Source organism: Uloborus diversus, chromosome 8 (assembly GCF_026930045.1).
Source record: "Uloborus diversus isolate 005 chromosome 8, Udiv.v.3.1, whole genome shotgun sequence".
Classification (NCBI taxonomy): domain Eukaryota; kingdom Metazoa; phylum Arthropoda; class Arachnida; order Araneae; family Uloboridae; genus Uloborus; species Uloborus diversus.
Window position 1 is genome coordinate 7,489,227 of NC_072738.1, and position 17,187 is coordinate 7,506,413.

A 17,187-nucleotide genomic window follows, 5' to 3' on the forward strand; every position below is an offset into this window, starting at 1 on the left:
CTTTTTATGAGATTCATACCGCATCTGTATTTTCAAATAAAATTTTAATAGAGATACAAATTAATTTACTTCCAAACAAAACCTAAAAAATAATTGAAACCTGGGTTTAATTTCTACCAAAACAAGTGCAGGAGCCATAGTCCCCACAACTTAGTTTCACATTTGAATAGCCTGAAGTTTACCTAAAATGTTAAAATTTGCATAAAATTAAAAAGTGTAGAAGCGCAGCTCCTGTGAGCTCCTATGCAAACTAAGCCCAGGTTGAAACGAAAAAAATCCCTCACTTAGGCAGGAAGATTGTTCCCTGAAAACCGTTGTTTTGCTTCACTGAAATAGTAAGCTTATGTTATTTTACAGAATTTTTGAAACTGAGTGGCAATCTCTAAACATCTGCTACTGGTTTTGTATTGCTTTTTTTTTCGTATACATTACAAAGCATGTCGAGATTTTTTTTTTTGTAATGTACTTTCCTCTTCAAACTTAAAAAACAGAATAACCATTCAAGCGGAATTTCGCATGTATGTAAAGATTGAAACTCGCTCAATTACTCCAATTAGTGAAAAAGTTCTACATATGAATACGAAAAGTAAGGAAAAATTATTAACAGTTACACTTTACAAATTACATCCTTCTTTCAGTATGAAGAACTAAATACAGTAAAACCTGTAAAGTTGACCACCTTTGTAAGTTGACCACCTGTCTATGTTGACCGCTTGGAGTATTGTAAAAAACCCTTTGTAAGTTGACCACTTGGTTTATTTTTTAAAATTTTATTTAGCAATTATTTTATTATTATTATTTTTTTTAAAGCTTTCCAAGAATATTTCTGATGCCAGACCAGCATTTTACCAACTAAATGAAATAGCAGCATAACTAAACCTGCTTTTGAGTTTAACCACATGGGAAAACTACTAAGAACCCTTTTATTCTCCAAACTTGTTTTTCTTCTGTTGTTAAGCGAAAAATTTGTAATTTTTGATTCACTATAAATTTTTAGGAACTATTAATATAAAATGAGTAACTTTTCATAAACAATAAGGCTTTTTTTTTCAAATCAATTTACTGAAATTTTAAATTTGCACGACACATTGTATGTCATTCTGGGAAAATAATCTCTAAAAATATTTGAATAACATCTTAAATTATTGTTTCAAAGTAATGCTAAACAATGAAAGTGAGTTAAACAGAAAGAGTAGGTGTCAATTTGCAAGAATTACAAAAGGTGTCATGATGCAAGAATTACAAAAAAAAAAAAAAAAAAAAAATCATTACCCCCTTTATAAGTTGACCACCTGTCTAAGTTGACCACCAAAGTACTGCACCGCAAGTGGTCAACCTACACAGGTTTCACTATACTTATGCCATTTGGTTTCCTCCACATTAGTTTCTTTCCTTCTTTTGTATGTTTATACCCCATTGAGCATTAATACTAGAAAGACTGGAGCTTGCTATAAACCTAGAAAGGATGAACAGGGTTCCTTCCTGATTTTAGAGTGCATCCTCAATACATTTCTTGATGAACAAATCCACATGCAGCATGCATCTTCTCTAATGACTAAATAAGAACTACAGTAAACTCACGATCATCAGCAGAATTGGGCGGCATAACTACCGCGGATAATAAAAATTGTAGATAAACCTTTTTTAAACAGTTATCTGCTAGGCTATATGAGGCTAAAATGAGGGACAAATAAGGTAAAAATTGTCCTTCCTCAAAACCCTAGCTCTATTGATGCATAATACTTTCTACAAACAGTGAAAATATATACAGGTACAATAAAAATGTTTTGTATTTTTGCACAACAGAACTAATAAACAAAAAACAAGTCTAGATACGATGAAGAAATCACAAAAAATAAATAAATAAAATAAAAACAACTGAGTTTAAATTTCAAATTTTTCGACAAAAATTCAGCTATTGCTATTTGCAGCAAAAATACATGTTCCTGATTGCTGATTGACTTGCTGATAATCAAGAGTTTACTGCAAATCCATAATAATTTCTCAGATGTTACCTCAATACACCAAAATGTAAAGTGTTTCTCTTTTGAAGAGTGATCCCTACAGTCTGGTTTGTAGGCAGTCGGCAGTGTTTCTATCTCAGAGGAGCAGAAAATGACTTTATAGCCAATATTTCTCCGATCCAGGCAAAAACTTCCCTAAACTTTTATATGTTAGAAACTTCCAGTAAAAAATAATTCTGTGTTACTATAGATGTAAAGAATTCCGGAAGATACATAATTGCACCTTTAAAACCTTATATACTAAACTTGTAGCTTGCATAGGCATAGGTATTAAAAATTTAAATTAAGTATATGCAAGTTTTTATTAAAGTTTTATATCTAATACTAATTTATGAACATAAACTATAAGTCCAAAAATAGTTAATGAAAGTGAATGTAAGGAATGTAAAGAATGGTGATGGAAAACAAAAAATGCGTTCAAAAGCAGGGTCAGATCTATAAAATTTGCCCCCTCTCCTTGCAACAAATCAAAGTCCCTAACCACTTACTGGATCCCCGCCCCGCATCTGAATAATTAATTTCTAAAAGTGATTGTTGTCAGTTTTTATCTGTTTTAGAGTTCATTTGTTTGAACTTTTTTTTAATTTATTATTATCATTTTAAAGTTTTTAACAATTCTGTTTAAGTACTTCTAGGTAGAGTTATGTGGGTTTTTTAAACCTGATTTTTAAAAATTTATTTTATTTATAAGGTATTTTAGCAAGGAAACAAATCTCACACAACTTTACATTTTTGTGGTACAACATATGAGGTACAAGTAGATGCTCAATGCATGGACTCCAATCTTTTGTTTTCACCTACCAAGTTCTTAGAACTGGCGTGACTCTATTAAATTTTCAAACTCGGGGATTCTTATTTTTACATATGTTTCAGAATTATCTCAATAATAAGGCTGTAATATTAAATAATTAAAGTAACTGACATGACTGCCAAAATTTTTCGACAGCCTAAAATTAATGAAATAAATTTTTGAATTTGAGTAACTCATGACAATTTTTGATATTTGTGTAATTTTTTCTGAGTTTTGTGTAATTTTTGTCTGAATTTTATGTTTTATGTATTCAATTATTATTATATAAATATCCTTAACCAATTTCAATTTCTAAAATCTTAAATTTTAATAAGAATTAAAACTAATTGTAAATACAAAACTCATAACATACAAAATTAATGATGTCCAAGCGATAGAATTACATTGTAAACAAAAGCAGGGTAGTTTCACATAAGCAGATACAGCCAGATTTAAAAATGCGTAAAATTAGGATAGAAGCTTACAAAACAGCCATAATGTGTACATTTTACATGTAACCCTTTCAAGTTGGCAAGTATACAAGCGTATTTTTTTAACGCCAGAAAAAAATTTCAGTTGCAAAGAATTGATGGTTAAAATTAAATTTGTAAAATTTCTCTAGATAGATCAAATTTTTCCCGATCCTAAATTGACGGATTAGACATTGATTGCACCTGTGCTCTATCCGACTGTGAAAAGTGAAAGATAAGAGGTGAAACTTTTTCATGTCACAATAGGTAGGAGAAAGGAAAATGTTCTCTATTTTTGTTGTAAAATACCTTTGGAACAGTGGTGTTCCCATACAGTGTACTCCTTATATGCCGTATACTCTCAAACATTTTTAGACACATAGCCTATACCCTCAAGCTTAAAAAATTTTACTATTATAACATATTATGCATATGATCGCGTACACATATCGTGCATAAAGCATTATTGAGAGTATTCCCTCAGAAAAACTGATGGGAGCATAGCTACTTGGGAGCCACTGTGGCTAATCTTGTCTTTCTAAGCATAAGGTTCAATATTTACACTTTTATTAGGCTAGTGACAAAATTATCAAATAAGCACTCAAATAGGATCATATTATGAAAAGTCAGAAAGTTCATCCCATTTCTTTGGTTATTTTTTGACTTACTGAACAACATACTTTTCGAGGGGTCACATATGCCCATTCTGCCTTTTTAGTGTTAAACTGAAACAAAACAAACACTATAAAATGGGTGTAGTATATAAGCACTATTACTAAACTTTCAACTTCAAACTGCAGCTTATAGGCTTTCCCATCTTTATGATGTTTATTTTCTTTCAGTTTAAGGTTTAATCTCTACATAGTATAAAATGAAGTCCCCAAAAAGGGTCTGTGTGTTTGAACTCGCAAAACTCAAGAACTACCCAGGCGATTGCGCTGAAATTTTCACATTTTGTTCCTTTAAGTCCTGAAAAGGTTTGCAGACCAGTTCGAATAAAATTCGATGAATAGTTCTTTTTTTAATTCCAATTCACGTCCAATTTTCACATAAATTCTCAAATATGGGGGTGAAAAATTACTTGCACATATTAATATTACATATCGTTAGAAAGGGTAGAATTTTCTGCGTTCTACACAATTTGTTTCAATGCTCTAACTTTATTATGGCGGGAGTTATTTGCGTTTTTAACTCGATTTTTTTTAGGCTTAGCTGAAATGTAGGCAACACTTTCTTCATTAAATAAATCAATAAAAAGTGAAGGAATTGTCCCACAGCTTTCTTTTTGACGCCATCGGAAAAAGCGACCTTTTTTACTCTAGATCTCACTCGACCTACGGTCGAAAAAATAAGCTTTTATCTCGAAAGGAAAAAAAGTTACAAGCCTTTTTAAATCAAGTTTAAGAAATCTCGATTCCATTCAAATTGTGAACCATTTTCTTTCGCATTTTAATTCCTTAAACTTATTTCATTTTGTGTTTCCATGGTTACGTATTTTAAATCCATCTTTCTTGATTTAATTTCTTAAAAGTATTTTAATATCTGTCGTCATTGTTTGGAAGGGAAATCATGATGTTTTTTTATTTATTTTTTTATGCCTGATTGTCGAATATACGTCACTTGACACAATTTGTATTTTCAAGGTGGACTGTGCAAAGCCGGGCAATGCAGCTAGTGTGATATAAAGATACAAAAGAAAGATACAATTTTTACTAAATACTAGAGTTCAAGAAACTTACATTTTTTGTTGGAGGTTTTGCACCAGACGTTGAAGCAGGTACATTGACCTGGAAGGGGAAAAAATATGTTAGAAAAACATTTTTGTTTACCACACAATGTTTATACAAATTTGATAACCTTAGAGCTATGCTAAAGCAAAAAGCATCTGATTTAATCAATGCATATTAACTGCCATATTAGTAATGCATGAATGTAAATAATAATAAGTTTTAATTAATGAATATTTGAATTTCATAATATTTTTCCTTGCAAGTACTATTTTACCAAACCTATAGTTTTTAACACATTCAACAATCATAGTTCTTACTGCAGCGTTCAAAACCTTGCCAACCTTGGTTATGATATTAAAATACACTGTTCCATACAATTGATAACCCACACTGTTCAAGAAAAAAAAATATTGCCTTTAGTTTACATATCAATGGCTTATCAGACATGAAAATCTCCCCCATTGACTATTTTGGAAATAAATATAAATCAAGTTTTCAAAATATTGAGAAAACATAAATACAAATATGACACAAAATATTTTTTCAAGTATGAGAAAAGAGTACAAGGTACTTAACAAAACGTTTTTACTTTTCAATTATCAAACCATAAAACCATTAATCCGACTAAACTATTACTACAGTACAGTGAAAAGTTTTAGCATGTGAGGCAGTATCAGCAACACTCAGGGTTTGTATAAAACTGGTTTTTTTGAAAAAAAAAAAAAAAAAAAACATTTTTTTTTGGGTTGAAACCGAGTTTACTTGGTTTAAACATTATTTGTAAGAAAAACAATTTTATTTTAGGAAAATCGTGAAGATTTTATGAATTAATGGTTAAGGAATGTTTAATATTCATATTTGTATCTAATTTTTTGTAATTAATTAAATAATTAAGAGTAAAATCTTGTAATTTCATTTCCTCATACTTGGAGATTTCTATAGGCGAATACTGCGTGAAAATTTTTAACTATTATAGAAAATACAATTCTTAAATGGGTCTTGGTATATATAATCAAAGAAATAATTTACTGTGATAGTTCAGACGTTATTAATTACAAATAACTAAGAATAAAGTCTTGCAAATTAATTTCCTCATAATCATAGCTATCTATTATAAATATAGAAAAAAAAATTAAAATCAAACATTCTTAAACAACGAAAGTATTTTGCAGTATCTACCAATCAATTATAAGTCTGATGTACATTACACAACTTTTAAAATCAAAAGATCAAGACATATTTTGTTTAAAGATTTTAAAAAAAGTTACACAAAACATGTAATTTATTTACCTAATGAATCAGTGACAACAATTATAGAAAAAGAATAAGTAGGTGTTAAGAAAATCATTATGTTTTTCATTGTAAACATTATTTCTCCTGCAGGGGTCTGGCCAGGGGAAATTTGGGTCCGTTAACGGACCCTTCACAAAAATACGATCACTCAAAACGGACCCTTCACAAAAATACGATTACTCAAAACGGACCCTTCACAAAATTCCGATCAACCAAAACGGACCCTTCACAAAATTCCGATCAACCAAAACGGACCCTTCACAAAATTCCGATCAACCAAAACGGACCCTTCACAAAATTCCGATCAACCAAAACGGACCCTTCACAAAATTCTAATCAACAAAAAAGGATCTTTCACAAATCATTTACTGTAAAAGCAAATTTAAAATCAAAATAACGGCTAATTTTTCAAAAGAAATGTCTGCATATTTCTGTGATGCTTACTGTTTCTTTTATCACAGCAGAATAAAAATAGCCTGAAACGATGTTGTTGTTATAGATTTTTCTGAAAATGTTATGGCCTCTGCATATTGATATTGCTGCCTCAGCACCTTTCTCCCTTTGCTCTCAATCTAAACAATAATAACACATATCAGCGAATTGAACTTGGTACTGCTAACAAATAGAATAGCTATAGGTTGGGGAAGAAATGTGATCGCTTCAGATATGGTTACCAACTATAAAATTAACATTAACGCTAAATAAATAAACGTCTAGTAAACCTTTTACAGGGACTTGGAAAATATTCCTAACATTTTCCAACTTGGCAATTTTTGTGCCTTTATGGTGTGATGTTTTAACGTTATCTTAAGAAGAAATTATATTAGTTTTGAATTTTTTATGCTAACAGGGGTGCTCATGTATCGGTTATAAACCGGAATTCCTGTATTTTTTTCCTATGTCCATATCGGGAATCTGGTATTGTCCATTGTTTTACATTACCCCACCTCCTTTTTTTCTTTTTCTTTTCTAACTACGAATTTTCAGCGAAAATGTCGGTGGTTATCAATAATATTCATCATGTAAACTTTTTAAAATGCAATTCTAAAATTGTTTTATTTAAATAAACTCTTTTATTTGCTGTTTTTCACTCTTGATGCCTTCATTTTGAAAAACGCGATCTCTTTGCATCCGGTATGACAATCAAATCTTACTAATTTTTCATGCTAACTAAGCTTTGTTACGAGGCAAATAAATAAAAATTCTCATTATTTTTAGTGAAATCATTAGTTTAAGCAGAATTTCGTATTCTTTTAAAAGTGTCAAGACGGTTCGATGGTTTAATTTTATTTTTGCTTCAACTATGTCGATAGACATTATCAATATGTTTATCATTAACCTTTAATATGCAATTTGAAAAGATTTTACTAATATAAATTCTTTTATATTCTTTTCTTATACTTTTGATGCCTTCACTTCAAAAATTTCAATCTTTTTGCATCCGCTATAGGAATGGAATTTTTTTGCATTTTTTTAAATGCTTACTACGCTTTATTCAGAGGTAAACAAATAAAATTTATACTTATTTTTGTTAAAATTACAAATTCAAAACGGAATTTCGTGCTCTGTAAAAATTTCATGCGCCAAAAAGCTAAATACTGAACAACTACCTGATTTTTTTTTTTTCAATTATTTTATGATTTTACTCTTTATAGAAAATCTTCAGAAAAAATTTCTAGTACAATTTAACAAGATGTGGAACGGTATATAGATACTGATACATCTAGGTTGACCATCCGCTGGAGAATGATTCCTCCCTATTGCTATGATAACCTTCGAAAATGCCCTAGGAAAGACAAAAAATACTGTAAAACTTCCAACAAATTATTTCAATGTCGTAGTTTGCTCCATGAGCCTCCCCCTCCTCCAAAAGCATTTATTAATGTTTATAAATTTAAATTTTTCGTTTTTACAAAATAATTTTATTTTACAAAAAAAAAAACGATCTTTCATAATTTTTTTTTTTTTATTTTTCACAAAAAAATTTCGTTTTTCACAAAAATATTTGATTTTTCACAAAAACGGACCCTGTGAAAAACCCTGGACAGACCCCTGTCCTGGTTTAATGCATTTAGAAATACATTCTTTTTTTATCAAAGAAAAAAAAATCATTTTAACTAAAAACCTCAGTTTAAACTTAAATGATAATATTCTTTTAACATATTTTAATAATGAAGACTGTCATAAAAATTATTGTTTATTGATTCTTCCACCATACCTTTTATTGTATTGGGATCAAAAAAGTTCTTTGAAATGTGAAAATTTGGCATTAATTTTTTTTTTTTCATAAGAGCACTGAGTTACATGAATATTTTCTGTTTTCATAATTTTATATATTTTCTTTCCTTGCTCTGACTGCATTTTCTATCGGGGATGCGAAAAGTGTGCAAGTATAAGCGCAATTTTATGCCTACTCTACTCGCACTACTTTAAAAAATATAAGTTTCTAAATTTATTAAATCTATAATGTATCTATAAAGCTTTGCTAGTTACTTTGCATTAATTAGATTCTACTCTTTGCAATAATCTGTAAAATATATGAAAACATTTGGGGCAAAACAATGAAATTTTACAGATTTTTTTTTTTTTTTAATTACTTGATTTAACTACAGTTTAAACCTAACAACACTGCCAACAATATTTCTTTAAAAAAATAATAAGAATCTATATCCTAATCTCAGAATTAGTGCTCGTTATATGTTGTAGACTTTTAACAGTTTAAATGTAAACAAAAAGCCCTTGAAAGCTTCAAAACCCATGATTTGATTTGATTAGTAGTGCTAGTTTTTCCAACCATAACTTAACTTCCCAATGAAGCTGCAAACTATAATTAGGGTAATTGAAAGAGGATTTGCTGTGTGACTGCAACATTCTTTCATTCATGGGAAAAGATAACTAAAAGTAACACTGAAGACAGAAATAGGTGTCAAACAGAAAGTCTAACAAAAACTCAAAAATAATATTAATCGTTGCAAAATGCATAATCTCACGGACTTGCCTATGGACTATATGATAAAAGTATGATGGTGGCAAAACATCCAAAGAAGTTTCGGTTATGATATTTTTTTGTGACATTGAGAAACTTGGGCAGAGTTGTGGTAAAGTAATGGTGGTCAGTTTTTAGAACTTGGCACCATAATCAAAAGTTCCACAAAAAATAAATTATAATGCAAAAAAGGAAATTTTCTGGTATAGATATGTTATTTGGTGCCTTTTTAATCTTTTAGTGAGATTTTTTCCTTTTATTCATTGCCATCATGATAAAAGTTCAATAGAAATTATTGGTGATACAACACAGTATTTTATTGTCTTCATGAAATTTAAACAAAGACAATCAAAAGCTCCATTGAAATAAAAAATAGCTGGCTAAATATTTAAGTTAAGCTTTCAAAACTCAAAACAATCTGCCAAATAAAAAACTAGCCCTTAAATAACATGAAGAGAGAGTTTTATCAAAATAATCTGCCAGCTAAGTGAAATAAAGTTAAAACTCTAATAAAACAATAAATAATCAACCAAACAAATGCATCAAGATGTTAAAAATTTCTAAAAGTTTTGTTTGTAAAACTAGCAAACATGGCGAAGACAAGACTTTCCAAGGAAGAACTCTCTTTTTTTTCCAAGGAAGAATGTAAACGAGTCGCCAAACACAACCTTGAAGAGTTATCAAAATGCAAGGTAGTTCCCCACTTCATTATTTATCACTAATCTAACCAAGTGACCATGTTACTGTAACTTTGTCCGAAACTCTCTAAAGCGTGTAACTCACTGTAAACTATTTAATCATTCTGCTGCATGATAAGTGTATATATATATATATATTAATCTATAGAGAGGATTCCAAAGAGATGTCCTGTGTGAGTTTAGCTAGTAGTGTGAGTAAGTAATAATGTATTGTTTAGATTTCAAAATCATATGATGATTACCATTCCAAACAGCCCACTTCTCCCTTACTTCCATACTATCTTATTTTTATAGCTTTACATCTTCACCCATTGCAGAATCACCGCAAAAGTTTAAAATTTCTCCCTACTACATCCTTGCAATAGTTGCGATCAAAACTTAAAGCAATCAAAATTATGAATTTCAAACAACCCAAAGCAAAAAATGTTACCTTTCCTGTCACCCCAGCGGTGCTTCTGGCAGTACTTACAGATGAAACGCTCTGTAAGAAGAAAAAACAAAAATTATGTATCCAAAGCAAAAAGTGCAATAAAATGAAGGGGGGGGGGAAATCTTATAATACTAAATAACAAAATATAGGTGTAGATAAAACCTAATAAACCACACATAGATAGCTTTTGGTTTAAGTATGATTGCAATTTGAACATACATTAAAAATAAATTTAAAACTTGATTTTATTCTGAAACATATCAGACTAAATTTACCTTGGAGATGAATCTGCTGCTATTTTTTGCCCCAAACATAGTGGAAGAGTTCTGCAGACTTCGTAAAGGCTTTGAAAAAAATCAGGATACAATATTAGGAAAATCAATACATTTTTAATAATTTTTAATATGTGTAGCAGGTTTATATGTATTGGTTTTTGCATTAGCTCCTTATGTCAATGAAATTACTTACGAGTGCTATTTATTCAATTTAATAAAATTTCTTGAGAGAGGAAAAAAAAGTATAATACACCTTGAAACCAGTTGTAGATATACAGGTCTGGGGGCCCGCTGCAATGCATTTTTTGGATGGTCCTTTTTCTATCACACAACTATATAAAACATTTATTATGTGCATTTTTGAATCCCATTCCTCCCAATTGCGACAAGAAAAATCCTTAATCCCCTTAAAGAGAAAATGTCTGTAAGAACCCAAAGGGCAATACAAATTAATCAACAGAATCGAACAATTTTCTTAACATTATTTGTTTCGAAGAAAAAAAAAACTATCAAAATATTTAGTTTTATTATAAATACTATAAAATAGAATAAATCAAAATTGGACTAAAATACATGGGGAAAAAGAATTAATATTTTACAATAAAACAATTAAATGCTTAATTCTTTAAAGTTTTCTATTTTCTTTTAAAAACATTTAATAATTTGATAGTACAGTACAATCTTGTTTGTCTGGACTAATTGGGTACCCTTTATTAAAACAATGCTTTGTAACAAAGTTACAAAAAATCGAACAACATAATCAACTTCTTTACTTCTAATAATCTGAACGTCCGCCGTTTTAAACTTTTGAGAAATACGTATTTTATATTAGTTGAAAAAGGAATCTGAATGAGAAAATCGCAATGAAAATTTTAGTTCAAATCCATAAGGAAGGTTAGAATATAAATTTCTAACCTTTCTTTATCGAAAAATATGACACATAATCTTCATCATCCAGCTACTTGCAAGAAATTCCATAAAATAATGACATTAGGCACTAAACTCTCAATAGAAGACTTTAAATATCCAGCCTGATTACTTTCCAGGAACTTTTTTTGCCCATCAGTTATTATTTCCCCGTCCAACCCATCTCATCTGACTTTTTCTTTTTACGCCTTTTTCTTCTGCATATTTCAAATTTTACCTTTTTGTGTATATCAAAATTGCTGTGTGTCAATTGTAAAACATTTAATTTAAACAATATTCAGTTCCATGTACGTTTCCCAGTAAGTGCTTGGTAGTACATGAATTGTTCTCCCCTTCCCCCTCAATCACCACATGCCGTTGAACCCTTACCAGAATAGGTACGGTGGTGATTGGTGGGGTTTAAATAAATACAATAAATAATTCTTACCACTTTTGAGCAACCCATTTCTGGCTTTGCTTTTCCAACAACAAATGGAGCTTTTTGTCTATTCTCATTTTCTATTTTCTTCTTCAAGGCCTTCTCTTCCTTCCATTTCTTTAATTGCTCCAAACGGGACAAAGGCTTTGAAACAGTTGTCGCAGTTACAGCTTCAATAAAAAGAACGGGAAAAAATGAGCGGAAAAATCAAATACAGTAGAATATTATTATAACCCACCCAGAGTGTCCTGTTCATTCCCCCACAAGAGGAGTGCCCCCCCCCCCCCCAAAGAATGAGAGCGACCCTCCAAAAAAAAATACACCCCCTGAAAATACTTCCTTCCCCCCCTCTCGAAAAAAATTTAACCGTGCAGTCTGCGCTATGACCCTTAATGGGTACCCTTGTAACACACACTTTGGGACCAGGCTCATCGTTTCAAACTCTGTCAGTGGGTATGTATTCATTACATTTTATAGGGGGGAAAAAACAACAAAAAACATACAAAAAGGCAGAACTTTATCATGTTTCTAAAATACCACTGCCTCCTTAACCCCTGATCGCCCAAATGACTGGCCTGCTTGGGACTAGTTTTTTCCTAAATACAAGTTTGTTACGTTAACTTTAGGCTCAAAAAAATAATAAAAAAGTAAGTTTTATGAAAGCTTTCTTTATAATTTCATAAACCTCATGTTATTAGCTTTAATTTGATGCATTACTTGTAGCAATAAAACAATTTTTAAATTTCAACCCTCATGTCTACTTTCTCGTGGAATTGACCACAAATAAGTTAACAGAAATATAAAACAAAACTAAGAATACTAAACATTCAATGTGCAATGTTTTATTAAATGTAGATGATCTTGTTACTGAAAGTTTTACTTAATGGTCAAAGTTTGTACATGAAATAGAAAAACTTCTGCTTGCATTTGCATACTTTTCTATAGCACTTATATTTATTGTAGACAGGGGCGGATACAGAAAAATCTTTCAAAGGGGGCCCGGAAAACTGAATAGCACTCCCTCCCCCCACCTCATACGATGTATCATAACAAAGTTTTCATTACTTTATTTTAAAATGTTTTTTGAGCAATCATTATTGTTTATTGTTCTCACTTGACTGTTCCGATGTCCAATGATTTTATTTCCCCCACGTCTCCCTCTGCAGCACCATCGTCAGTTGGCCGCCTCATGATGCTGCTCCTCTAGCGAAAACCGTCTCCAGGTTGTGTCCCTATCCTACACACACACATACATACACACACCAACACACACACAACTACCCACACATAAACATACCTTCCCCCAAACAAACACATGCACACACACCTACACACTAACAAACATATACACACAACTACCCGCCACATAAACATACCTTCCCCCACACAAACACACAACTACCCACACACACACAAACATACAACTACCCACACACACACACTATCACACATGTCCACACACAAGCAAACATACCCCCCCCCCACACACACACACACAAACACGCACACCTACATACACACACACTCGTGATTGAGAAAAACATAATTTGAATTCAAGATGTCAAAGTTCTAATTAATTTTTTTTTAATTTTTTTTAGGATTCCTTCAGGAATCTTCTTAGGATCTAGGGTCAGACGGGGGAAATATGGGTCAAAAAACTTTTAATTGAAAAGAATTTCGATTTTTCTTTTGCCAAAGTTCATTCATGGGTGTTCCTAGATTTATAATTTAGATTTTTGGGAATCCTATTACATTTGGAAAAATTCTGCTTCAATAGTTAATGATTTGTTGAGTACTTCCCCTTTCCCCAGTGTTTGAAAATCTTATCTTTAAAAACTTTTTTCTGTTTGTGACGTTTTTCCGCACTATAGGTGTCGTTGCTGTTCTGTGACACATGTGTTTACGGTTTCCATGTCTATTTACTTTGCTTCCTTCCATTTCTGTTCATTTGTCGTTCCGTCTACATTGCGTGGACTTTTCGTTCTTCTGTTATGCACTGATGAAGGGGCTTGCACATGACAGCTCCAAAACAGCTGTTTGCTGAGTTTTGAACTCTATTTTATTACTTTATTTGTACTTTATGCACATTGTTGTCATTTTTACTCAGTAAATTATTTACTGGAACACATGATTTATCTTGAAAAATCTTCAGGCACTTTTTAAATTTCCTTGGAAAATGTATATCTCAGTTCAAAATTCAAAAATATTTTTTTGCTGTGCAAACAAAAGTACAAAGAATATTTAAGGGAATTTACAGAAATTTATCTTAACTACACGATTTTTAAAAAAAAATTAAAATAGAGCGGTCTCTGAGATCTCATGTCCCCTATTATGTCCTACTTTTTCACCTCCCATGTTACAGGTTAAGTAATTTTTCAAAACTATTAAACTTCAAAAAATTATTTAAAAAATGGTTAGATCCTATGTTTTTAAGCATGTTCTTTCCAAAAAAATACTTTTAAAATATTGGAAACGACCCCATTATGACTCACACAAATAATTTAAAAAAATCATCTTAAAGCAGAAAGAGTTCCTGTTACCGTTTAGTTTTACTTCCATACTAATTTTTTGCCTGAATCCTTGGGTTACATCTTGAGACATAGCAGTCATATTAAACGAAAAGAGAATTCGTTGCACCATCCTTTTGCATGTTTATGTTTGTAATGGTAACAGAAAAAGGTAGTATGTTTTTCTGAAAATTATTAATTTTCTGGAATTTGTCTGATGTTTACGAATTAAGACAGAAGAAAACGTTTGGAATATTTGAAGGAACATACTTCGAAAGGCAATTAATATTCTTTCGCAACTTTTATGCTGAAAAGCATCGACGTACATTTAAATTTTTTGCACCAATTGAACGAGCGAATTTTGGTCCGGGAACATTTTGGACAATAATGCGACATTTTGGGCAGGCAACATTTTGGCCTGGCGATATTTCGGGCCGGCGACATTTTGGGCGTATACCTTAAAAAACAACACCAACAACATTGTTCCTTCAAAAGTATTTAATTTACACAAATCTTTAAAAAAAATCACAATTTTCTGAGACAATCTTTTTTGAAGTTGTTTTAATAGAAGTGTGAAAACTTTTTTTTTCTATTATTTACTTCACTGTTGCCTAGTTTTTGACTTTGATATAGGAAAATTGAATATATAAGGATGATTTAGCATAATTTAGTTTTTTTTTGTAAACACATTTTTTAACAGTAAAAAATTGGTGACCATTATTTACCCCGGAAAGAGAGTGACCCATAATTCCTCCAGGTGATCCTACTTCTAAGTACATAAATATTATTTACTAATATATTTTGAATGAGGATGTAAAACATACTTAGCATTTCAAACCAATTAGATACTAAACCAAATATAATGTCCCCGAAATGCTATCAATGAGCCGAATGTCATAATAATGATTAAAACATAAGGGCAAGGTTATTCAATAAACCCATTTCTCATTTGAGTTTTTACAAAATATTATTTAATTAAGAAAATCATGGCTATTTAAACATTTTACTTTTATTGAAAAAATTCAGGACAATTTCTGTGTGAATTTCAAAGCAGTTGCTGATTTGTTTTTGAAGCCAAGGTACAGTTGAGATAACATATTGAGATTACATGCCATCTCCATTAATATCATGGTTTTACCAAGAAACTACGATATGATTTAATTCATTTTGCATTTTTTAAAATGCTATGGAGAAGTCTATTAAAAAATAGTGAAATAAATTCATCCCTTTGGGGGGGGGGCACACCCTCCCCCCCACTTAAATCTGCTTCTGATTGTAGGATGGTCAAGGCTGCTCAATATCATCCTCTTTTATAACACTTACGGTAGCTTCCATACGAGGCGTGTTTTTAAAATAAGTTCCGTTTTGATATAAAAAAAGAACGAGTACAGATAGAGCAAAGAAATTTATTGCACAAAAATCTACCATCCTTACGCTATTTTTTGACATTACTCCCGTGATTTTCCAAGCATTTGTCATAGCGTGGTATAGGTTTTTGTATACCTATTCGTACAAAGTTGCCGCCTGTGTAGTCATCCTTGGGATAACATGTTCTCTGAGCTCATTATTGCTGTTGTGCCACAGACCACCTAGGGAAGACTTTAGATGCCGAAACAAATGAAAGATGCTGCGAGCGAGGTGAGGGTAGACCAGAGGATGTTCAAAAACGCCCCAGCCAAAGCCCTGTAAGAGTCCTCATGGTTGACTAAACGGGCGGTAACTTTTTACGAATAGGTATACAAAAACCTGCACCACGCTATGACAAATGCTTGGAAAATCACGGGAGCAATGTCGAAAAATAGCGTAAGGATGGTAGATTTTTGTGCACTAAATTACTTAGCTCTATCTGTACTCGTTCTTTTTTTATATAAAAACGGAACTTACTTTAAAAACACGCCTCGTATTTAGTGAATATTGGAAATGTTCATCCATGGGATATTCTAGGCGACTAGAAAACAAACGTGCTGCAATAATTGCTTTTTTCCCCCCCAAGCCGCACTCTATTCAATGTGAATATTGGCGAAACATGAAAATTACGATGCCAAAAAAAAAAAAAATAAATAAAAAAACAATAATTTAATTTGCATTAAGCGTAGTATCAGGTTTATCGATGTGTGGACTAAATGTAAACGCGATTGGATTGCTAGGGATGGCCTGCATCTGAGCTCTACAGGTGTCAAAATGGTTAGTGGTTTGGTTTTAGAGGATTCAGAATCAAAAACTAAGTTGGAATGGGGGAAATGGTTTAAGGAGCAGAATTCGAAAGGGTAACTAACTATTGGGATTTTAGTAGAAACGGAAATAGGGTGGCTAATAAGAGAAAAGATTTTAATAGTTGGGATTCAAATAATCGCGCAGCATTAAATGAAAGCAAGATGGGCTTACTTAAGGTTTTTAATACAAATGCTTGTAGTATTAGGAACAAGATGGATGAACTGAAAAGCATAATAATAGACGAGAGGATGGATATTATTGGAATTACCGAGACATGGGCTACCGAAAATGATGATGATTTATTATCTATTGCTGGGAATAATTTGTTTAGACAAGATAGAGTAGGTAAAAGAGGTGGTTGGGTTTTATTTTACGTCAGAGACACTTTAACTTGCAATGAATTGGTTTTGGTCCCCTTATCTTAA

At 31.5% G+C, this 17,187-nt stretch overlaps 1 protein-coding gene across 1 annotated transcript in view; it reads right to left on the bottom strand.

Moving 5' to 3' along the window:
* Nucleotides 1-17,187, bottom strand: part of LOC129227905 (uncharacterized) — a 34,041-nt gene that overhangs the window by 14,932 nt on the left and 1,922 nt on the right. Inside the window, exons 2-5 of the mRNA XM_054862526.1 lie at nt 12,051-12,211; nt 10,697-10,765; nt 10,422-10,472; nt 5,024-5,071 (exon numbers count right to left, since the gene is read on the bottom strand). Coding sequence (XP_054718501.1) covers nt 5,024-5,071; nt 10,422-10,472; nt 10,697-10,765; nt 12,051-12,211 — 329 coding nt within the window. The remainder of the gene's footprint in view (nt 1-5,023; nt 5,072-10,421; nt 10,473-10,696; nt 10,766-12,050; nt 12,212-17,187) is intronic.